At 34.5% G+C, this 24,948-nt stretch overlaps 1 protein-coding gene and 1 pseudogene across 7 annotated transcripts in view; both read left to right on the top strand.

Annotated features, from left to right (window-relative positions):
- The window catches only part of STAM (signal transducing adaptor molecule), a 109,247-nt gene that overhangs the window by 42,786 nt on the left and 41,513 nt on the right, over positions 1–24,948 (top strand). For 5 of the 7 annotated variants that reach the window (XM_059184024.1, XM_059184022.1, XM_059184021.1 and 2 more), the window contains 3 exons: positions 20,422–20,497; positions 20,579–20,674; positions 22,507–22,653. In XM_059184024.1, the coding sequence (XP_059040007.1) occupies positions 20,422–20,497; positions 20,579–20,674; positions 22,507–22,653 (319 nt within the window). Of the gene's footprint in view, positions 1–1,971; positions 2,012–3,468; positions 3,592–20,421; positions 20,498–20,578; positions 20,675–22,506; positions 22,654–24,948 lie in introns of those variants that run through there. The other 2 variants (XM_059184026.1, XM_059184028.1) reach the window with 2 other exon arrangements.
- LOC131839956 (U4 spliceosomal RNA) lies at positions 10,310–10,387 on the top strand (annotated as a pseudogene).

Here is a 24,948-nt window from a genome sequence, read left to right as displayed (position 1 = left end):
TACATTTATTGTTCTCTAGTTCCTTTAAATCATTAAATTAACTTCTAAGCATTTATTTGTTTATATAAATGCAGTCTCTTGCCATAGCTCTTGTTAATAAAGAATTGTTATAATAAAGAATTGTTTGAAAAGGATTAAATAATAATTGAGACACTATTCTAATATTACCGAGCTTTTAAAAAATAACAGTTGCATTAGGTATTCTCAGATCAACTTAGTAGTAGAAAATTATGAAGGTGCTTTTCAGGTGAACAGTAAACTGTGGGATACTTATGGTGGGGTGGTGTTTGTAATACTTCTTTTGTTTGCTTATTTATTTTTATTGTGGTAAAATATATATAGAATAAAATTTATGACTTTAAACATTTTGTGACATGTTTGTGACATTCAGTACATTTACATTGTTGTGGGGTTATCATCAGAAGTTATCACTTCTAGTACCTTGCATCATCCCCAACTAAAACTCTGCTTACTAGACAACTCCTTACCACCACCCCCTCCCCCTGCCAGTATCTGGTAACCACTCATAGTTTGTTTCTAATCTTTGAAATCATTTTGTAATTAATTTATATAGAGAACTTGCGGAGATTTGGTTTATGTTTTCTAGGAACCTGCATACATATGTTTAGTTATGGGTTGCTGATGATAGCATAAGAATATTGAACATTACTTTAGGTTGTCAGTGAGGTATTCTAGGTACCTGATGTGCTTTAGAGAAGACTGAGAAATGCCCTTGGTGTGAGAGGGTGTTCCTGAAACCATACCCATGTGATGTGTATTTTCCTGAAACAGATTTGGGTAGGGTAGGTTGAAGTAGAGGGAAGTTATAGATTGGAATGCATTCATAAAGTTATTTGTGTACTAGGCAACAGTGTAGATTTTTTTTTTTTAAAAGGATTACCATTTGGTTTTAATCTAATTTTATAAAATGTACAAATCCATTTAAATAGGTGGATTTGGAGATTGTGGAGGCAACTTGAGGAAAAGCTTTTCTTTTTCTGTAAGCTTTGGTATTTTTATCAAAATGATTTGTAACTATCAGTATATTGTGGAATTATTTAGTGCATAAATAAAATAATTTCTGTCAAGCCTTTCTTACTCTGACCCTCCAGATTGTTTGGCCTTTTCTTCTTCTTCTTCTTTTTTTTGTAAGCATCGTCTATTTTAGAGTTGTAGTTTGGAAAATATTCTCAAGTTTTAAAGGGAAGAAAAGGAGCCATTATTGTGAAATTTTATTTAGTCAGAACTGTGACCCAGAAACATGGCTTCCAGTGTTTTGAAAAACGTTCCTTTAATTCTTTCTCTTTTAAAAGTTTTATTGTTCTGTTCTTTAAACCATATGCACATATGTGTGAGTGTATTTATATTTGTTGATTTCAGGAAATACTTATGCTTATATAAAATATGTACTTTTTGATTTAAATATAGATTTATATTTATATGGCTCAAAAATTAAAACAGCTTGAAAAGATGAACATGGACAAGTCTAACTCCTATCCCTGTTTTTCTGTCCCATCCTCTATAGATAACTGCTTTTGTTCCTTTTGTATCTTTGCATTGTTTCTTGACAGAAATATGAAGTTATTTTCCATTCATATATAATAAGCATATTATATATACACGGTAATTAGTTAATTCATTAATATATCCTGATGGCCTTAGAAATACATTTCTTTTAATGTCTGTTAGCAGTGCACTGGTCATTAAATCGACAAGTTTAGAAATAATTTTCTAGCTTAACATGAGTTTTGATTAGTAGCATGTAGAATATTACCACACTTAAATAATAATTATTAACTAAAATCATTTACTTAATAACTACAAATAACTATATCAGTCTCAGGAAACTTAGTAGATGTGGTTACTATTTGCTTTATATAGGTTAGAGATTTTTTTCTGAGCCTGAAATGTTTGAATATGCTGGACTTGAAACTGTAAAGAACATTCTGAAAATTTTTTCTGACTTCCTAGGATATTCACATGACTTTTACTGTGCAATTCCAGTGTATGAGTAAGTACTGAAAAATGCCTAGCCAATGAGGTCATATGATGGACTGAAAAGTCTGTTTGTTTAGAATCAAGAGAACTTTGAAAATGATGCTAACAGTTTTCTTTAACATGTCTTCACATAATGAATAGCTTTTGTTTGTTAGTTTTAATTGATTTGCTTATATTCTCATGTGAAAAATAAATGTAAGGGTAGGTGTTGATTATCCACAATAACAAGCTAAAATTAAAGGTCTCTAATTGACATCTAGATTAATTTGTGCTATTATTTTATAGCTGAACTGTCTTTGCTTAGCTTTGGACAGAGATATAGTTGACTGAATGTGGAAAACGCGATACAACTTTTTTCTTTACTTGTTTAAGGGATCTGTTTAGATTAGATTATTAGATTTATTAGATTATTAGATTTATTCCTGTAGAACTAGAAGAACTAATGGTAGTCATTTTGTCAAAAATACAAATATAAACCTTTGGAAAAGAGTTGGCTAAAAATGCTTTTCATTTTATCTGTCTTGTCTTGAACTTGGGCTGTAACTATTTCTGTTTTTCAACTGGAGTTTAAAAGAATATTTCCAGATTTTTTTTTTAAAAGGAAAAGTAGTCTTTTACTCAGCCATCTTCAGTCAGGTAGAGAAACACATCTCTTCCAATTGTAATTGTATCTTCAACTTATAGGCCTTAATTTTTAAAGTGTTTCAAGTGCTCTTTAAAAAATAATAGCCAACATTTATTGATGGTTTATTATTTTCCAGGTCTTGTTTAAGGTCCTTAGAAACATTATATTTATAATATCATAGCAGCTCTAGGTAGTATAGGTTTTTCCAGTTTACAAATGGAATCTCATTCATATTTAGGTTTAAATATAATTTAAATTTAGGGAAATCCCAACAGGAGTAAAATTAAAGGATTTTTTGTAAAGTGTGATCTTGATCTTCATGTCTCTTTAACTTTTTACATTGTGGACTTATTTTTAGTTTCATTCTCTCTGCATCATTCATTTTTTCTTTTTTCTTTTTTTAAAAGATTTTATTTATCTATTTGACAGAGAGAGACAAAGAAAGAGAGGGAACACAAGCAGGGGGAATGGGAGAGGGAAAAGCAGGCTTCCTGCTGAGCAGGGAGCCCCATGTGGGGCTCATTTCCAGGACCCTGGGATTATGACCTGAGCTGAAGGCAGATGCTTAAGGACTGAGCCATCAGGCATCCCAGTCATTTTTTCTTTTAGTTGACAAAACAGTACTGGCTGGATATCATGTTCTGTATATGCAGTGGGAAGTAAGACAACAAAGCCTTTGACATCAGCTGTGGTGACAGTCTACTGGAAGTAGAAATAAACAAGTAGACAGATAACAGGCTAAGAAGATAGTGATCAGAGTGCTTTAGTGGAGAATAGAAGGGGAGACCTACTTAGATGTTGTAGGGAAGGACTAGTTTGAAGGGATAACTTTTATGATTTTAAAGTTGAGAAGAACCTAAGAGCTGAAAGCAGGTCCGGGGCAGAGGAAATAACATCTACACAAATCCTGCAAGAGAGACAATGCTTGGTGCTGGGATCTTCAAAGATGCAGAGTAGCTGGAACACAGGTGAGTTGCTCTAAATGAGCATCGAGTATAAGAGAGTGAGTGAGTTAGAAAAGTAGAAGTGGTAGTTGGAATGCTTGAAATTGAGGCTATAGAGGGTTTTCACTTACTGGTAATGGCATGGTTTAGGATGTGGCCATGACAGTTAATAAAGTGGGATAGCAGTTGTGAAGCCAAGATGTTAGGAACATCACTTATATAGTAATAAATTAATATTTCTGAGAATTAAGACAAGAGTAATGTTGGAGAGGGTGAAAGTGAGCAAGGAGTTAAATGTTTATAGCAGCAATGTCCACAATAGCCAAACTATGGAAAGAACCTAGATGTCCATCAACAGATGAATGGATCAAGAAGATGTGGTATACATACACAATGGAATACTATGCAGCCATCAAAAGAAATGAAATCTTGCCATTTGCAACAACATGGATGGAACTAGAGCGTATCATGCTTAGCGAAATAAGTCAAGCAGAGAAAGACAACTATCATATGATCTCCCTGATATGAGGAAGTGGTGATGCAACATGGAGGCTTAAGTGGGTAGAAGAAGAATAAATGAAACAAGATGGGATTGGGAGGGAGACAAACCATAAGTGACTCTTAATCTCACAAAACAAACTGAGGGTTGCCGGGGGGAGGGGGTTGGGGAGAAGGGGGTGGGATTATGGACATTGGGGAGGGTATGTGATTTGGTGAGTGCTGTGAAGTGTGTAAACCTGGTGATTCACAGACCTGTACCCCTGGGGATAAAAATATATGTTTATAAAAAATAAAAAAATTATAAAAAAAAAAAATCATTGAGGGATGAAGGGGTAATTGAAGTGTTTCTTGTTTTTTTTTTTTTTTGTTTTTATTGTTATTTTGTTTTTTTAGAGAGAGAAAAAGAGGGAGAGGCAGAGGGAGAAGGAGAGAGATAATCTCAATTCTTGCCTAGCGTGGAGCCCAACATGGAGCCTGATTCAACAACCTGATGATAATGACTGAGCCCAAATCAAGAGTTGGACACTTAACTGCCTGAGCTACCTAGGCACCCCACTTAAGGTTTTTTAAATAAATGCAGTAAGAAGATAGTGTGGCTTGATGGTAATTGGATTGTTTTAAGGAAGAGGATGAGAGAATGATTTGAAAGTAGTAAAGGGGGCAAAGAAGACCCATATCTTGTACCTACCTGTAGAGTGGGAGTAGATCCTCCCTGGAAGATGGTGGAGAGCCAGATTTCTGTAGCGCCCAAGAATTGTGGATTGGGGCTTTTGTTGACAGTGGACTATGAATTCTACACAGTGGGGAGGTTTCAAAAGGTGAAAAGTAATGCATATGTAGAGCTCATTAATGGTGGATAGTCTGGAGCTTTTCATAGGAACTGGTATAAATAGAAATATTAGGCATGTGTTCTCAAATTCTCAATCTTTGTATAGTAGAGAAAGTTGGGTGCCCAAGACTTCCTTCTGACCTTTGCAGATGGAACCTTGGAAGTCTAGGAAGGAGTGGTTGGGGCTCTCTTTTGACCCTGTGCATACAGGTGAAGGGGCTCCTCTTTGTTTTTGTTTTTGTTTTTTGTTTGTTTGTTGGTCGGTTGGTTGGTTGGTTGATTTTCTAAAGATTTATTTATTTGAGAGAGAGAGAGATAGCATATGCGGGGTGAAAGGGGGGTGGCAAGGAAGGGCAGAGGAAGAGAGAATCTTAAGCAGATTCTGTGCTTAGAGCAGAGCTGGACTCAGGCCACAGCCCTGAGATCACAACTTGAGCCACAACCAGGAGTCGACCCCTTAACTCACTGCACCACCCAGGTGTCCCAGTCTTTGTTATTGTTGTTGTTTTTTTGAAGTGTTTATTTTAATTCCAGTTAGTTAACGTACAGTGTTGTATTTATTTTAGGTGTGCAGTATAATAATTCAGCACTTCCATACATCACCCTGGGCTCATCATTGGGTAGTCTTTCATTGAATCAAAGGCTCTTACCCTTCGCAAGATTAAACATCATTTTCTATGTTTAAGAGATTTTTGTTTCCTTTTCTGTGAACTGTATGTATCCTTTCATTTCTTGTAGTCCTTGATATATTAGGGACATACTTGTCTATAATTTGAGTTTGTGTGTGTGTGTGTGTGTGTGTATTACATTATTTTTTTTTTTTACTTTGTTGTTTTTCATTTAGGAGTTTTTAATTTTTATACAGGTAAATTCATCAGTCTTTTCTTATTTTGAATGGTACAGAACTTACGCTCTTCAAGGGTTTAGTGGGATTAACTCATTTTCTCTTTATGGTTTCATTTTTTTGTTTCATAATTAGTAGACTTTGAAATACAGTTTTAGATTTATAGAAAAATTGAGCGGACAGTGTAAAGAATTCTAATACCCACCCTACTGCTCATATACTGCTATTATTAACATCTTATATTGTGTGGTACATGTGTTAATAAGTAATGAACCAATATATTGATACACTATTATTAACAGAAACCCATTGTTCCCATTAAAACGTATTTTGTACTATACAGTTTTATGGATTTTGACAAGCCTTTAATGATAAGTATCTATCATTATAGTATCACAGAGAATAGCTTCACCATTTAAAAAATGTTCTTTGCTCCACATACTCATTCTTCTCCTCCCTCTCTTTTAACCTCTGACAACCATTGTTTGTTTTTTATTGCTTCTTTAATGTTGCTTTTATCAAAATGTTGTATAATTAAGATCCTATATATAGCCTTTTCAGATTGTCTTCGCTTAACACAGAATGCCTTTTACTTAGCAAAATGCCTTTAAGCTTCATCTGTGTCCTTTCATGGCTTGATACCTTGTTTCTTTTTATTTCTGAATAATATTCCAGTATATAGATGTACTATAGTTTGTTTGTTCATCCACCTATTGAAGGACATCTAGATTCCGGTCAGGTTTTGGTAACTGTGAGTAGAGCTGCTATGAAATACATTTCGTGTATAGGTTTTGCGTGTGTGGACTTAGGCTTTCAACTCATTTGGGTAAATACCTAGGAACATGTTTGCTGGATCATTTGGAAGACTATGGTTCGCTTTGTGAGAAATTGCCAAACTGTTTCCCAATGTCTGTGTACCTGTGGTTACATTTTTTACATTTAAATCTTTGCTCTATTTGGAATATCCTCTTATATAGTATGAGGTGTGGCTCTAACTTTATTCTTTTCTGTCTTGCTACCCAAAATTCCAGTGACATTTATGGAGTAATCCATCTTTTTCTTTTGATTTGAAATACTGCCTTTATATATTACACTCCTGTATGTATTACCCTATGTATTTTTTGAACTTTATTTTTGGTCCCGTTTGTATGTGTATATACATGTGCTGCTTCTGCATGATTTCAGAGTTTTTGTGAATACTCCTTTCCCTTTCTACTATCCCCAGATGAACATTAGGATTGACTTGCCTAGTCTAAAAACAACGATTTCTTTGTAAATTGGCTTAGTTTTGGGGGTACCGAGGTGGCTCAGTGGGTTAAAGCCTCTGCCTCCTGCTCAAGTTATTATCTCAGGGTCCTGGGATTGAGCCCCACGTTGGGCTCTCTGCTCAGCAGGGAGCTTGCCTCTCCCTCTCTCTCTGCCTGCCTCTTTGCCTATTTGTGATCTCTGTCAAATAAATAAATAAAATTTAAAAAAAAATAAATTGGCTTAGTTTTAAATGAATAAATTGTTTTTATGATATAAAATCTTCCTATCCAAGAACATAGCTTATCTTTGTATCTTTTAGTATGATTGAATTTTTTCTCTTAGAAGTCTTGAATATTTTTAGTAAAGTTTCTTACTAGGTATTTTTTCCTTTTTCCCACATTTAAGTGAAGTCTTTCTTTAACTGGTTGTTTGATAGGAATTTTCTTTTTTCATCAGTGGACTGTACTATAACATCTGTGTATTCCTGAAGGGGGAAATTGAGAAGATGAGTTGGGAGACAGTGGGGTTAGTAGTTAGGGTAGGATTGTGATTCAGTCTCGTTTTTTCATCTGTACTTGGCCCTAGACAGTGATTTTACTTTTGTATTTTATTATAATTTTAAAAACAATATATTTTATAGCTAGGACCTATAGAGTCCTCGTGACTACAGAGATCCTTTCAAAGATAAGGAAATTAATGCTCGGAGATTTTAATGTGACTTTCAAAAGTAGTAGCAGAGGTAAAGTGCAAATTTAGGTTTTTACGCTCAATCTTAGGTTTTTGCCTCACTTTTCAGTGCTGCGTTCTTAAGTGCCTATAATGAACAATTATTTGAAAGTTAAAAATCATGAATCAAAACATGCCAATTTGATATTGAAGTTTTGAGTGATTCTTCTCTTTTCCATGCATAAATCACATTGTGTTGTGTTTGACAGTGTTAACATAGTCTAGGAAACTCAAAATATCACTATATTGAATTTAAGTATGTAGTAACTGTTATTCATTCTTCCATCAATCCTCAGTGTTTAGTTTACCTGCTTTCCTGCTGAAGTCTTTTGGAATCATGAACTTGTTCTTTAAATGCCAAATAACATCATTTGTTTACTTTATTCATGTACTGTAGTCACATATCATTTCATCTTAGGAGAAATACCTACTTTCTTACGTTTTTTTTCTGTTTTTCTTTAATATTTGCAATAGTTTAAGGAAAATGTCCTACTTATTTTTTTTGTCAGGTTCCATGAGGGGGATAATGAAGAAAGTGGTATCCTCATTTTGAAGTTATTTGATCTAAGATCATTGATTTAGTAGTAGATACAGTAGTTAGAATTCAAATTAACTGCCATTTTAGTGGTAATGATTTACCTAAGGATGTAAAAGCTTATCACAGTTTAACTTAATATTTTTATGATACAAAAATATTTTTCAAATGAGAAATAGAGAAGTGAGACCTATTTGAAATGAAAGTTTTTAACAAAATTTTATAAAGCACAAGATGTCACAAATCTTGACTCTTTTATCCTGCAGAATCATTTCATGTTTTTGGCTTTTTCCGTATGTATAAATGGAAAGATCTTTTCAGAGAGTCCCATTAGCTGGGAGACTAATGTTGAGCTATTTATCTGACATAACTATACAGCAACATACTTGAAAGTAGGTAGACATTTATGAATAACAATTTTGGATATTTACTTGAGGCTATTTAAGGAGATTTGAAATTTCATTATTTTTTGAAAAGAGAGTTGCAGGAATGGAAAATTAGTTTTACTTTTCTGTGATCTTTCTGACTATAGATTTGAGCTGCATCATATGCATGTTTATCTTACTGAATTTAACTGTATTCTTTGTAGCCCCCTCAAATGGTATTTTTACTAAAGACTTGTCCTAAAGACTTGTGTTTTCCTAAATGTTGTCTATTTAGTGAGATATCATTTAGTGAGTTATGTGCTATCTCACCATTTTAGTTTTCATTTCTCTTAGAGTATGAATATCTTACTGCACTAAGTGATTCACTCAGTGTATGCATTTTTTTTTTAAACAACATGGCCTGTATGAAAGCTATTTTATTTTATATATTTTTTTATTTATTTGACAGAGACAGCAAGAGAGGGAATACAAGCAGGGGGAGTGGGAGTGGGAGAAGCAGTCTTCCCGCCCAGCAGGGAGCCCGATGTGGGGCTCAGTTCCTGGACCCTGGGATCATAACCTGAGCCTAAGGCAGACACTTAACGACTGAGCCACCGAAGTGCCTGAAAGCCTTTTTCTTCGATGGGTGCTTAAAGTAACAGTTTTGGGGACGCCTTGGTGGCTCAGTTGGTTAAGCAGTTGCCTTCAGCTCAGGTCATGATCCCAGCATCCTGGGATCGAGTCCCACATTGGGCTCCTTGCTCTGCAGGGAGCCTACTTCTCCCTCTAACTCTGCCTGCCACTCTGTCTGCCTGTGCTCACTCTCGCTCACTCTCTCTCTGACAAATAAATAAAATCTTTAAAAAAAAATAACAGTTTTGGTTTAATAATTGAGGAAAAGTTGCCTATGTTGAGCTTATTTGAGAGATGATGCAGTATGTTTTCTAATAGGTAACTCCCTAATAAAGAGAAATTGATTAACTGCAATTTTTGCCACTGCCCAGACTTTGGAAACACACCCCAGGAAATTGTACTATTCCCTGATATTTTACAGTGGTGAGATTTGTGCTATGCTTATTTTTCACATGGTAAGTTTAGAGCAGCAAAGTTATTTTGTAGTTGGAAAACTGGGAAAGATGAAAAATAATTTCCCTTTCCCTGTTCTTGTCCCTGATCCTGGTCTTTTGTTTGCATATCTCAAGATAAAGAAAAGAGAGGATATGTCTTAAAATTTTTTTAAATACAAAAATGGAGTTTTGAGAAGGTTTTTAGAGAGACTACCCTTTACAGAGGTGGGTGATGGGAATCACTGGTAGATTTTTCCTAATGCACATGCAGATTTTGCCGTTAGCATTTGTTTTTACAAAATACTTAATTTTATTACCATCATCAGTCTCTTACATCCTGTGCTCTTCCCAGCATTAGATAATCAGAATTTTTCCCTTATTGTAATCCTGTTGTAATCCTTTTGTAAGACAAGATTTTATGAAAGCATGTACATTTTTCTCATAGAAAACTAACTCAGTGGAAGACATATAGGAGTTGGTAATAAAGTTTTGTAAGGAGGATTATTCACTTATTCTAAATACTAAGTATTGTACAACAGTGAAAAGTAGTGTTTTCCATATTTAGCTCAGCATCAGCTATGTTGAAGGCATTATTGTAGGCAACATTCACAATGAAAACGTTTTATCAGCTTTGCGCAGTGGCAGTATCGTAGCCAATGAGGTTTATCAGAGGCGCAGTTAATGCTAATTGAAAACGTTTTATGTGCAGGGAGTAGGGAGCCAAGGATGAACAATGTAGCCCTGGATCCTGTCTTCAGAAACCCTCAAGATGGGGAGATAAACAGTTAAGGCAATTTTATTAAAATTTTATTTAAAAGGAAAGATGAAAAGAAAACCCAATTTTAAATTATACAAGTTAATAGTGTTTGAACAGCTGTCAGCACACTTTGCTAGAGGTGATTCTAGTTATCTATTGCTACATAACCAGCCTATAACTTAGTGGCTTAAAGGAGCATTTATTATGATCTTCACGGTTCTTTCGGTTAACAGTCTGGTACTTCTTGCTTGGGGTTTCTCGTGAACTTTTAGTCACCTAATGGCTGGGACTGGAATATCTGAAGGCCTGATTGGGATGGATGCTCAATCTGGTTGGCAGCTGATGTCTGGCAGTCAGCTGGGCTCTCAGCAGGAGCTCTCAGTTGAAACATTTACCAAGGCCTATACACGTGGCTTGAGTTTCTTACAGAACAGTAGCTGGGATCCTAGAGGGAACATTCTAGGAAATGGAGGTTTATTCTACATGCTTTTTATGAACTGCACATCTCAGAATACCACTTGTGCTACATTCTGTGGGTCAGGCAAGTCACTGGAGTCAGTCCACATTTAAGAGGAGGGTTATTAAACTTTACCTCTTGATTGGAAGAGGCAAGTTCACTTCGTAGAAGAGCATGTGGAAAGGGAGTTATTATTGTGGTTATCTTTGGAATATATAATATCCCACAGAGGCCTGCTCTCTAAGTATTGAATGAGAACTTTGACCTTGATAACAAAACAATGCATATATCATTGGAACAAAATAGCGAATTTTAGTAAACAAAATAGTAAATTCCAGTTTTGATACTTGAGATACACAGTCTTTAAGATATTGAATGCCAAAATATGATGTAAGGATCCTTTGCTATTTTCATCTAACATGTGTTTATGACTTTTTGCCTAGAAAATTGTTATTTGTGTTGAGAGAGTTCTACCCATTTGTAGATATTTGTAAATAAGAACAGCTAACATGTGAATACTATTTGGATAGTCATAAAGACTTAGTTTCATGGTGACCTTTCATGGTTTTGTTTTATGTGCATGATGTGGTAAAACTTAGCTTATGAAAATTCATAAAAGCCAAAGTGAAGATGATGGCATAACATTAGTTAAAGCATTATCAGCTGAGCTATTTGCTACCTGATAAATTTTTTTTTTCACAGCGTCATTGTAATTTACATGGAGACAGTAATTCAGTGTGACAGTTTTGGTGACCAAAGTGGATTGATCATAAGGGTTGGTATTCTTTGGCACTGATCTAAACATAAGGCACAATATGTAGAGGGATCTTGCTTTCTGGGTACTTTTCCAATAAGATGAATGAGCAAGAATGAAAAGTTTTATTAAGTTATTGTTAGATCAAAGGAGTGACTGTTGATGAAACTCATTTAAAGACTATATCCTTTCCAGAATTGCCTTAAGAGCTTCAACTTCTGCAGACTTACTGAAAAAATTTTTGAATTGCAAAAGAAAGCACAGTAGCATGATAATTGTATCTGAAGGTTAAGGAGCGTTCATGCCTTAATTTTCATTTACCTTTGAGCATGAAGTAGCTTAATTTTAGTAGTTGTAACATCACATGGAAACCAAATGATTCAGAGTGGTATGATGGGAGACAAGTAGAGTAAAGAGGATTCAATAGAAAAGATGCCCCTCTTAAAGCTCAGCTTTCTTTGAGGCCCAAGGTACTTCATTAAGGTGGATTGGAACAGTATTTGTGAATGATGGAATTGACTTTGATGCTTTAGTTCATCAGACCTGATATATGTCAAGGCAGCTCTGTACATTCCTGATGAGTCTGTTTCCTGGCCAGTCTGTGATTTGAGAAAAAAAAATCATTAGAAGCCACAGCCACATGAAAGTACAGGTATCCTCTGTTCATGCCTCTTCATTCTTACTGAAGGACCTCCACTTGTACCTGTTTACCCTAACTAAAAGAAATTTGAAGGGAATCTTCACGTTTACAGTGGCATTCAGTTTTTCCTTGAGCTATTTTAGAGATAGCATACACCTGGAGCAGCAAGAGTAGTGCTGCCCAGCTCATCCTGGGGAGCTGCACTCAGATTCTCAGCATCAAGCTGCCATAGCTTTGAACTGTGTCTGTGAGCATCTGCTTTATCTTGACTGACTTGGTGCATCCATTAGCAAGATGTGTCCTAAGGTATCAGAAAAGCCCAAGGAAGGTTATGTTTGGGGTCTGGGAATGCTAAAAACATTTTCCTTATAAATTAATGGTCATTGCTTCTTCCCTTTAGGCCATTTAGGCTTACCCACGAGTCTATAAGAATGCTGTAGTCTTAGATACTTAGAGAATTATTTGCTGCCTCTTTTTTCTCGCCCTTTTTCTGAACTACATGCCTCAGATATATGCATAAAAAGCTGATTTTTATGAATGGACAGTGTTTTGGCCCTGTGACTAAACATATAGTTTGTCTTGGATAATTTCACTTTATGCCTCCTGTTTTTCAATTATGCCCAGTTAGCATCCCTTTCATTCTCAAAAAGGTACTTGTATAGTTGATAAATTATACAGTCTCTACAGTCAATTTGAATTCTTCATTGAGAGGATAGTAGCCTTAGTATACTAAGTTTAAATTCACTGGTAAAAAGAAGCTGAGGTATGGGTACCACGTAAGCTTGCTTGTACCAGAGCTAGGAAACATATTCAATACATATATGTATACATTCTGTTTACATGAATATTTTTGTATTTACTTTTATATTAACCATAGGTTTATATTTAAAAAAAAAATACAACTCTTGGGGCACCTGGGTGGCTCAGTGGGTTAAAGCCTCTGCCTTCAGCTCAGGTCAGGGTCTCACGGTCCTGGGATCGAGCCCCGCATCGGGCTCCTTGCTCAGTGGGGAGCCTGCTTCTCCCTCTCCCTCTGTCTGCTTACTTGTAATCTCTCTCTGTCAAATAAATAAAATCTTAAAAAAATACAATTCTCCTTTTTAAAAATAGTATTTTAGCCATAATCTTTAATTAAATTGTAAGATTTAATAATCAAGTGTGTATATATTATTTCACTTTTACTTTTCGTGTTTTACTCACTATATTCCTCAGCACTTATAAGCATTCTAATTGGTTTTTTATGACATTATCCTTTTTATGATGCGATAGCCAAGTTTATTTTGGTGCCAGAGGTATCATTGCCTTGGTTTTTAAAATTGGCTGTGGTAAAACATTTCAAGCTGTATAGAAATATATAAAATAAAAAGTAAAGGTTGCATTTCAATGCTCTTTCCTCACTTCCCTTTCCAAAAGTCTTCTGAGTTTGGAGTTCTTTCTTTAAAAAAATGAAAAAAATATGTCAGAAATTTAGTTTAAGCAACTATGAAGGATTACTTTCTGTTAGGTTCTTTTACTGAGCTGAATCGTCTGTGGATCATTATTTTTAATGGTTTTAATTTTAGCATTCAGATAATCCCTTTAGATTTCACCTGTACTGGTGCTTGGAATTATAATTTTGTGTTTTTATGTGTTGGCATGGTTTTCACAACTGCGAAAATCAGCATGAGGTCACAGATTCTGGCTCCTAAAATAAGTCCCACTATGAAAAAGGCAAAATTTAAATAATAGTATTATAGTATATTAATTCTTTAGTTTAATAATACTGCTGTCAGATACTTTTTTTTCTTTTAAATAGGCTCCATACCCAGTGTGGAGCCCAATGAGGGGCTTGAACTCATGACCTGGAGATCAAGGCCTGAGCTGAGATCAAGAGTTGGAGGCTTAAATGACTGAGCCAGCCAGGTGACCCTCAGATAATACTAAGATCATACAAAATCAATAGGAAAAGAGCTGAATGAGAAGAGATGAATGCTTTGCATGCAATAGGTAGCCAATAAATATAATTTAAAAGTTTTTTTTTTTTCTTTTTTCTCCATGCTGTTTAGGAGGAAATCTTCCAATAGTCAATGAAACATTCTTAGAAACAAAAATCCTTTTTTATTTTAACTTTTCCCTATTAATAATGACTTTTTAAAGTCACAGTGTTTAGTAGTTGTATTCCAGTTCTTAAAGACATTTTTTAGGATAATTATTCTTACTGGCCAGTTTCTTCAGGGCCCATTGTAGTTCATATCAGTTGATAAGGGTTTTTCTTTCATGTATGTTTTCACTAAAACTCACTCATCATCCCAAATAGAAACTGTGTGCATTAAATAATAACTTCCCATTTCCTCTTCTTCCTTGCCACTGGTGACTTTTACTTGTCAAGACTAACTTCCATGAATTTGCCCTTTTTTAGGGACCTCATATAAATGGAATCATACAATATTTATCCTTTTGATAATGTTTTATAATATTAAATAAAACAAATGCCATTTCAATCTGATGAATTAATATTTTGAGGCTTTCTTCCTTTGTGTTGTATGAATAGCTCCCAGCTTCCATCGTCTTACTTCATTGCAAGGCAGTTCCGAGGTCAGAACGTAGAGTATTGACTCAGCCACACCTGGGTTTGAATCTTTTTTGTACCAGTTACTACCCACTTGGGTATCGTGGGCAAGGAATTGAACAACTGTAAGACTCCAGTTTAATGTGACTGTTTTGAAAATTGGATGAGTTCCTTAAGTAAAATTTTGAGAACCTAAACACATAGATGTTCCATAGGTTATAGTTACTTGCTATTACTATTACTGCTATTTTATAGCATCCCCATGAAACACATGTTTACATGTACGTGGCCTGGTATTAAAAAATAAGTCTGTTTTACTAAGAAGTGACTTCTTCCCAATATAATGCATTCCTTTTAAGTATACAGTTTGATAATTTGATGAGATTAGCAAATATATATGCTATATTATAAGCATTACTTCACTCACGGTAGAGAGCATTTAATCACTTCCAAAAGTTCTGCTGTCCTAAGCAACTATTGATCTGCTTTTTGTTATTATAGATTAAATTTTCCTTTCTAAAATTTCAGAAATAAATTTGTGTAGTGTGTGATTTTGTATCATATAGAATATGTTTTGGAGCTAAGTCCAAGTTTTTATGTATATCACTACTTCTGTTTATTTCCAAGGGATAGTCCATTGTATGAATATATTAGAATTTTTTTCTATGCATTTACCCATTGAGAAACATTTGCATTATATCCAGTTTTTAGCTGTTATGAAGAGAGCCATTGTGAACATTCTTACACAGACTGCTTGATAGTGTGCTTTCATTTACTTAAGTGAAATTACATTTCTGTGATTTCATTTGATGTAAGAGTTATTTAAATTTGTTAGATTTGTGTTTAATTTTCACACATTTGGGTATTTCTTATAGTCATTCTGTTATTAATCTGTAGTTTAATTCTGTTGTGGTCAAAAAACATATCTTGTGTGATTTTTAAGTTTGTCACCATTTGTTTTATAGTCTAGAATGTGATCTATCTTGGTGAATTTTCTGTGCACTTGAAAATTATGTTTTCTACCATGTGTGAGTAGAATGTTCAAAAGGCCCAGATAGGTGGTAGTATTCAATTATTCTGTATTCATACTTCTTGTTTGTTTTACTTATGCTGTCACATTACTGAGAAGAGTATGTTGAAGTTCTAGGAGACTAGACTTGTCAGTTTTTCCTTTCATTTCTGTATATGTATATGTATATATATATGTGTGTGTGTGTGTATGTTTTCTTTTATATATTTTGAAGCTCTCTTACTTAAAATTATGGTTTTTTAAAGAGAAGTAACCCTTTCATTATTATGAAATGTCTCTTTTTATCTCTACTAGTCTTCCTTGTTTGAAATTGTTAAAGCCACTTGACCTTCTTTTATGTTGATATCTTTCCCTGTCTTGTTTCTTTTAATCTATCTGTATTTGTTTATTTTTTTTATTTTTTACTTAAAAAATATTTTATTTATTAGTCAGGGAGAGAGGTAGAGAGAGAACAAGCAGAGGGAGCAATGGCAGGGGGGAAAAGCAGGCTCCCCACTGAGCAAGGAGCCCAATGAGGAACTTGATCCCAGGACTCTGGGATCATGACCTGAGCTGTAGGCAGACACTTAACCAACTGAGCCACCCAGGTGTCCCTCATCTGTTTGTATTTAAAATAGATTTTCTTGTAGATAGTTTATAGCTGGCATATACTTGGTTCTTGCTTTTTTATCCAATTTGATAGCCTCTGCCTGGTAATTGGAGTGCTTAGACTACATTTAATGTAATTATTGATATGGTTGGATTTAAAACTACCATTTTGCTAGGAGTTTTCAGTATTTTTTATCTCTTCCCTTTTTTCTCCATTTTTCTTTTCAATTACTTTTTTTATGATTGTATTTTATCTCTGTTTTGGACTAATAACCTATGGGTCTAAGAGGAAATCACAACAGCAGCTAGAAAGTATTTTCAGTGAAATGAAAGTGAAAATAAAACATATCAACACTTGTAGGATGTAGCTACAGCAATCCATAGAGGTAAATTTATATCATTAAATGCTTATATTAGTAGAAGAAATGTCTCAAGTTGGTGATCTAAGTTTTTATCTTAAGAAAAAAGAAGAACAAACTTGAAGCAAAAGAAAAGAAATGATGAAAATAAGAGCAGAGATTAATGAAATTGAAAAGAGAAAAAAACAATAGAGAAAATTCAAAAGTAGAACTGGTTCTTTGAAGAAAAATCAAGTGGAATTTATCCCAGGCATGCGAGCCTGGTTCACCAGTTGAAAATAAATCAGTATAATTCACTGTCTCATCAGACTAAAGAAAAAGACCCATATAATCACCTCAATAAATGTGGAAAGTTCCTTTGAAAAAATTCAGTGTACATTTGTAACAAAGTCTTTCATTAATTTAAGAATTAAAGGTAATTTCCTCAACCTGTTAAAGGATATGTACAGAAAATTTTTGTACTTAGCATAATGGCACTTATTTGGTAGAATTCATTAGCAAAGCTGTCTGGGCTCAGAATTTTCTTTATTGTAACTCATTTTATGAGGCCTACAGTAGGTCAGTACCAAAAACAAAAAAGGAAAACCACAGACCAGTTATGTACAAAGGTGCAAAAATCCTCAACAACACTGTAATCACACCTAATAATATATAAAAAGGATAATGTATTATGACCAACTGTGGTTATGTAGAATTTGGAGAATTTCCAGTTTTCTTCATATTACTCATTTTTAGTATAATTTTATCATGGTCTAACAACATAGCTTGTATCATTTCATTTTTTTAAAAAAATTAAGTTTTTCTAAATGGTTCAAAATATGGTCTGTCTTGGTAAATATTCTGTATGCACTGGAGACAATATATAGTCTGCTCTTGTAGAGTAGCATATTCTCACACCCATTTTTCTATTCAATTGTTTTACCAATTTCTGAGACAGGAATGAAATCTCCAACTAAATTGTGAATTTGAAGTTTTTATATGAAGTTTTATATGAAGCTTTGCTTCATATATTTTGAAGCTTTGTTTTTAGATAAGACTACACATCTTCGTCTATTATGTCTCCTTGGAGAATTGATCCTTTTATCATTTTGTAATTTTCCTCTATATCCCTGGTAATATGGCTTCTCTGGAATTGCAGTTTGCCCGATACTAACATGACTACTCCAGCTTTCTTGTGGTTTATGTTTGCTTGATATGTTTTTCTTTCCTCCATCCTTTCACTTTTAAGTAACATAGGTCCTTATATTTTATAACAGTTTCTTGTAGGGAGCATTTAGGTGGGTTCTGCTTTTTTTTTTTTTTTTTAAAGGTTTTATTTGTTTGTGAGAGAGTGAGAGCTAGAGAGAGAAAGAGCACACACAAAGGGAGAGAGAGAAGCAGACTCCCTGCTGAGCTGGGAACGTGACACAGGGATTGATCCCAGGACCCAGGATTTGTGACCTGAGCCGGAGCCAGACGCTTAACTGACTGAGCCACCCAGGTGCCCTGGGTCTTGCTTTTTTTAATCCGTCAAGCAATCTGTCTTATTTGGTGTGTTGAGACCAGTTGCATTTAATATAACTGTTGATTTGGTTGGGTTAATATGTTAAAATTTGGGGTGCCTGGATGGCTCAGTGGGTTAAGGCCTCTGCCTTCAGCTCAGGTCATGATTCCAGGGTCCCGGGATCGAGCCCCACGTTGGGCTCTCTGCTCAGCAGGGAGCCTGCTTCCTCCTCTCTCTCTGCCTGCCTCTTTGCCTACTTGTGATCTCTCTCTGTCAAATAAATAAATAAAATCTTTAAAAGAATAAAATGTTAAAATTTGCCATTTTTCTAGATGATATATTTCTTCTGTTGAACTTTTATTATATATCAATTGAATATTTTTTGTGAATTTTTAAAATTTCCCATTTCTCTTTTAAAAATGTATTTAGTGATGGCTCTGTATTAAATTTTTTTATTCTTTTTTATCTCTGTACTTATTTGTGTACTTCTAGCATTCTTCAAGTTTACTGATCTTTTATTCTTATCTAATTAATTTTATCCACTTTTTAAAATATATATTTTTCATGTCTAGAAGTATTATCTTTTTTTTAAGCTTTATCCTTTTTACACCATTTCTTTCCTCATTATGTTGATTTGATGTATATCCTTGAGTATACTTAGAATAGCTTCTACAGAGCCTTTGATTGCTAATTCCATCATCTCTGTGATTTCTTCATTTTCAGTTGACTGAATTTTCTCCTAGCTATGTCTTGTATTATATCTAGTAATTTTTAAAAAAGGTTATTTATTTATTTTACAGAGAGAGAGACAGCAAGAGAGGAACACAAGGAGGGGAAGTGGGAGAGGGAGAAGCAGGCTTCCTACAGAGTAGGGAGCCCGATGAAGGGCTCGATCCCAGGATGCTGGGATCATGACCTGAGCCGAAGGCAGACGCTTAATGACTGAGCCACCCAGGTGCCCCTATATCTAGTAATTTTTGGCTGAATGCTTAGTGTTACAAATTTTATATTGAGTACCTCATAATAACTCATAATTGCTTTTTATATCATATCGTATCTAATAATTTTTGACTGAATGTGTAGTGTTATGAATTTTATATAGAGTGCCAGGTTTTATTGCTGTTAAAGAACATTGGACTTTATTCTCTCTGAACTTGTTACATTTGGCTCAATTTTATCCTTCTCTGACTTGTTTTTAGGTTGCTATAGGATGGATTTAGAGTAGTCTTTTGGGATAGTTCAGTCTTAGTACCAAGGCCTAAACTCTGATGTATCCACTGAAGGCTCTAAATATTTAACAAGGACTCTCCATTTTGATGGGAACTCTGATGACTGTGTGAGCTTTGGGAACTCTTCTGCATACAGCTCGCAGTCACTTTTTGTCCAGCTTTATGGAGGTTTTAATCTCTGCATGTGTGGCTTTTTCCTCAGTAGACCTAAGTGGACTCCTATGCAAGTATCCAGAACCATTTTTTCATTTAGCTCCTTCTACTATGTTTTGCAAATTCTAGCTCTCTTGGCCTTCCTGAGTTCTGATTTCTTTCCCCACAACTCAGTGAGACTACCATTCTCTTGGGATCACCATCTCTGCGCCAGGATCCAGAAACAGCCTTAGAAGCAGAAAGCCTGTACTGATATCTGAAAAGTACCTCTGAGTGGAAAGTTGAGGCAGATGTCTAGCTTATCTAATTGTATTCCTTCTTAGAGATCATTCAGCACTGTCTGTGGCCTAATGTCCCACCCAGTGACCTGAGTATATATTTTAAATATATTTTTCCATTTTTCTCATTGTTTATAATGGGAGTATAAGTCTGGTTCTAGTTATTCCATCATGACTGGAAGTGGAAGTTCTGGTCTGTCATTTCATTTTCAGAACTTTTTTTTTTTTTTAATCCAGAATTAGTGTGAAACGCTTAATCTGTGTTTGCTAAGGAAGAGAGCCTGTTAATTTTATTTGAAAAAATTGAAGGAACTTGTTAGTGTACAGTTCAGTTGTGTCATTAATAAAAATTTAACTTCTCTACTGTAGTCTACCTTTTGTATAGTAGTCTATTGCTTATTAAGTTAAGGGGGGGAAAGCCTCGATGTACTACTAATTGATTGTTATATTTCTCATTTTTTAGACCCAAAGATTGTCTTCGGTCTGTTATGAGGAGGGTGAACCATAAAGATCCTCATGTTGCTATGCAAGCTCTGACTGTAAGTGATTTCATTTTAAGTTTTACCACAAAACTGTCTGCTAAAACTGAGCCCTTTTAACTTGTGATTTTATACTTTTAGCTTCTAGGAGCATGTGTATCAAACTGCGGCAAAATTTTTCATTTAGAAGTATGTTCAAGAGATTTTGCTAGTGAAGTAAGCAACGTACTAAACAAGGTAAGGACCATTATTTCCTGTAATGAATTAACAGCCTTCTTTGTGTATTTTATCGTTTGGTTGTTTACATTTTAAATCACAAAGGACTGGTTTGTGCTTTCTATTTTTTAAAATCCTTTGTAGGCTGTGTCTATCCAGGATGTAACTAAAGTAGATGTTTTGCTGAAGAGACTATAAGTTTGTATACTTGGGAGAATTTTTTTTTTTAACCATTTAGAGTATATTTAACCTGTTTTCATCATCATTCCTTTCATCTTATAAGAAAATATATTTGTTTCTCTTTCTGATTAAATACCGGTCTATTTTAGGCACAGTTTTTGTAACCATTTGTGTAGATGTGGAGGTATTTTCCTTATGTAGAACTGTTCAGAAATACTGCCGAAATATGACACTGTTTTCATTGTGACATGAGTAAGACCACTACCTGACCATGACAGGATTTTAATGCTGCTTTTTATTTAACTTATGTAGAATAAGGAATACAATTATGGAATTCAAGGAATTTAAAAAATTTAAGTTACTAAGTAACATGTGAGGTTTCCTAGTAAAAATTTGTGCATTCTGAAGGTAATTATTTCGGACTCTTAGGAGGAGTGAGGATGGGATAGTATATAATCAAGAACAAATTTAAGATGTCAAAAGGGAAAATGTCTCATGTTTTGGGGAAAAATGATTATTTCCAGGTTTTAGTAGAAAACAGTACAGAAATAAGATAAAAATTTATTTACGTAATTCTTTACAGAGTTTCTGTACTTTCTTGTCAAGCATGAATATGTGTTCTTTCCCTGTTTTGTTTTATTCAGTTGCATTTAGGTATTTCCTACTAACTAATAATCACTTTTTAAATGTCCTGAATATCTGTCAAAATTTATGACTGTTTATGAAGAGATTTTAGTATACGTTTAATATGTTTTCTGTAATTTAATTGAAGATGAGATATTCAAACTTGTATTTAGTAGCATGAACAACTATTTTTTTTTGTTGTTTTGTTTTGTTTTAAAGATTTTTATTTATTTATCAGAGAGAGAGGTGGGGAGAGAGCGAGCACAGGCAGACAGAATGGCAGGCAGAGGCAGAGGGAGAAGCAGGCTCCTTGCTGAGCAAGGAGCCCGATGTGGGACTCCATCCCAGGACGCTGGGATCATGACCTGAGCCGAAGGCAGCTGCTCAACCAACTGAGCCACCCAGGCGTCCCTGAACAACTATTTTAAAAAGCTAACAGCTATATAGAAGAGAAAGACTTCTTTATTTTCCCAAGGTTTTACAGTGAACCTAGTGGTTTTATACTTGAGGGGGAGATACTATTTTGAAGGAATGAAGTTTCTAAAAATACATACAGTGGACCTCAAACCAGACCTTAGATAATTAACTTGGAAAAAATACACAGTCAATCATATTTTTAAAAGTCAGGAATTAGGAATAAAGGAACTGTATCATTTATTTTCTCTTTCTACCTTATTTTTTACTGATCTGCAAAATAGCCGAAACAAAACAGGCTACTCTTCTGTGTCTTCCTCATGTATAACGCCCACTTAGTTGCAAAATACTCTGAAAAGTTTGTCCCTCTGACCAAAATTAACATACTTGATCTGTTTTAATTTTATATGAGATATATGCTGGTATCATCTAGTACTTTTTCATAGTATGAAAAAAAATTTGATTATTTCTAGTAACCAAGTCTGCTTTCTTAAGGTATCATCTATAACTAGGGGTAGTGTGTGATTCAAAAAAAATGTCTATAGCACTTTGTAATTTCTATATTTAGTATATCTGTGTTTTACCATTAGCCAAATTAGTACTTTTTCTTACTAATTTTTTTCTCTATTTTTCAGGGTCATCCTAAAGTCTGTGAAAAATTAAAGGCTCTTATGGTTGAATGGACAGATGAATTTAAGAATGATCCACAGCTTAGTCTAATATCAGCAATGATTAAGAACCTTAAGGAACAAGGAGTTACGTTTCCAGCTATTGGCTCTCAGGTATTTTGTAATGCCCTATGCATTGTGGCTACAATTTGTTTCTCTAAAGTAGCAACATTTATATGAAATTTTCTTTTTTCCTCAAAATCCGGGTAGGTTTTACTACTCCAAAGGAATTTTTGTTAATAATCTTGCATTCAGTGGTGCCAGAAAATACAGGGGAATATTAATGTGTTCCAACTTCCACTTTCCCACCGTTTCTGCTTCCTTATAAATTAGATTAGCATTTTTGCAATTTAAAAAATTTTTATGGTGTTTTTAATAATATAGACAAAATTGCTTTTTTGATATCATGTAGTAAGACAGTCTTCTTAAATACTCTTAATGCTTTAATTTTATCTACAAAGAATGACAGCTTAAAAATCAGGATATCCTTAAAATTTAAGGATGAGTTTAAAAGTTCTTTTCAATATGAAATTTATGAATACTTGTATTAAAAATGAAAAAGAGTTAAGGTAATCAGTGAGGAGAGAAGCACACAAAGCATCTTCCCTTAATAAGAGCTGACACAAATATGACTGAGTGAAAGGCTTAAATTGCCTTTCTGCCCCTCCTTCTCCCAATCTGTGTAATGGGATCAGTCTCTGATTTATGTCATAAAGAAAGAATGGAAGGGTCTCTCTTTTATTTATTTATTTTTTTCTATTCTGGGTAACCATCCTTTGGGATCTCCAGCTAATCTAGGATGCTTAAAATATATGGTAATTTACTATACTGACTTTCTCTACTGCATGGATTGGGGTACAATATGACAAGTGGTGTGAAAGCATGCGTAGAAAACTCACAAGCTGTGGAAGGCTCGAGTTCGCGGTTTTGACCACTTTAGGGAATTGTGAAGTGATTCATCCATACTTATGTAGATTTCTACCCAAAGTACTTTCAGTTTATCTGAATATTCTTGAGATATGAAGATCCAGAAATATGTCTGGGAGATGAAGGGAGCAAAGGATATTTTTCTTCTTACTTGAAAAAAAAATTTGGCTTATGAATGGTTTTACAATGGTAAAGTATGTCTTTAAGACAAATCTGGCTTTTACTACTCAGAATATTTTCCAAAATCTTTATAATTAAGGAATAACTTTAAGCAGAAAAATCCAAGATATCTTATAAGTTTAAGTTCCTTGACAATAGAGGCAGTGTTTACTTATCAAAGGTAGACTCATTATAGCAAATCAAAAGGTATAGATGATTAGTGAGATTACAGTTTCTACCCCCTAAGAAGCTATTCTAGAACTTATTGCTTAAAATGTATTTTGTTGACCATCGTCATCATCACAGGGAATCTTGTTAGAAATGGAGCATCTCAGGTGTCACTCCAAACCTATGGGATTCATTTTCTCTATTTTAGTAAGATCCCCAGATGATTCTGTGTGCATGTTATAGTTTGGGAAGCACTGCTCTTGAGGACAGCTTCGGTGCAAGTGAAAAGTGCCTTTCAGTCCACAAAGGGACTGGTTCCAATTAGAGGAGGCAGAAGAACTAATGATCTATGTGATGCGTAGCTTTGGTTAACCTAGAATCTCAGATAGTTGTGTGAACAACTTTAGGGATGCTCTAATCTAGTCCCCTCATTTTACAGATGAGGAAACTGAGACCCAGAATGGTTAAGTGACTTCCCCAGGGCCACAGCTCATAGTTGACAGAGTTGGAACTAGAACGCAGGCCTCCTGACTCTCAGTCCAGTGTTCTTTCCACTACACGAGCCTGCCTTCCGTTTGATATAGAGGTTAGTGGATATGTGTCTGTTTGGACTAGGCTTCAAAGGACAAGAAGTGGAGTGAACACTGGCAAGAGCATGTATTTATCAACTGATACAGAAGTTAGATTATTCTCCTGTTCAAGAGGTTTATGACATACATCAGCACTAGTAAAGTTAAGAATTACTTTTTTTTTTTGGCTGGATGTTATAAAATATATGAAAGCTAATTTGGTTGTAGTTACTGTCTTCAGCCACAGGAAATATATAAAATGCATATAAAGTAAAATATGAGGTAGAATGGTGATTTTTTTTTAAAATGGTGTCTGATAGCTTATCGTTGAAAACCATGTTTATGAGGAACTTCATACGTAATGAAAATGTATCATGTAGAATCATCTACACAAGTCCCTCTAGATCTTAAACTCAGTCACTTAGTCATTATTACATTTTAATCAGACTAGATTTTTGTCAGCATACTTAACAAAAGCCTCTGAAAATGTTTTTAAAGTACATTTTTTCATCCTAAATACAGAAGAAAATAATATAAAAGTCTTAAGAAAAGTCATACTTTAGGCAGCTGACTCATTTTGCTGCAG

Source organism: Mustela lutreola, chromosome 8, assembly GCF_030435805.1.
Source record: "Mustela lutreola isolate mMusLut2 chromosome 8, mMusLut2.pri, whole genome shotgun sequence".
Taxonomy (NCBI): Eukaryota; Metazoa; Chordata; class Mammalia; order Carnivora; family Mustelidae; genus Mustela; species Mustela lutreola.
This window is presented reverse-complemented; position numbering and strand designations above follow the sequence as displayed.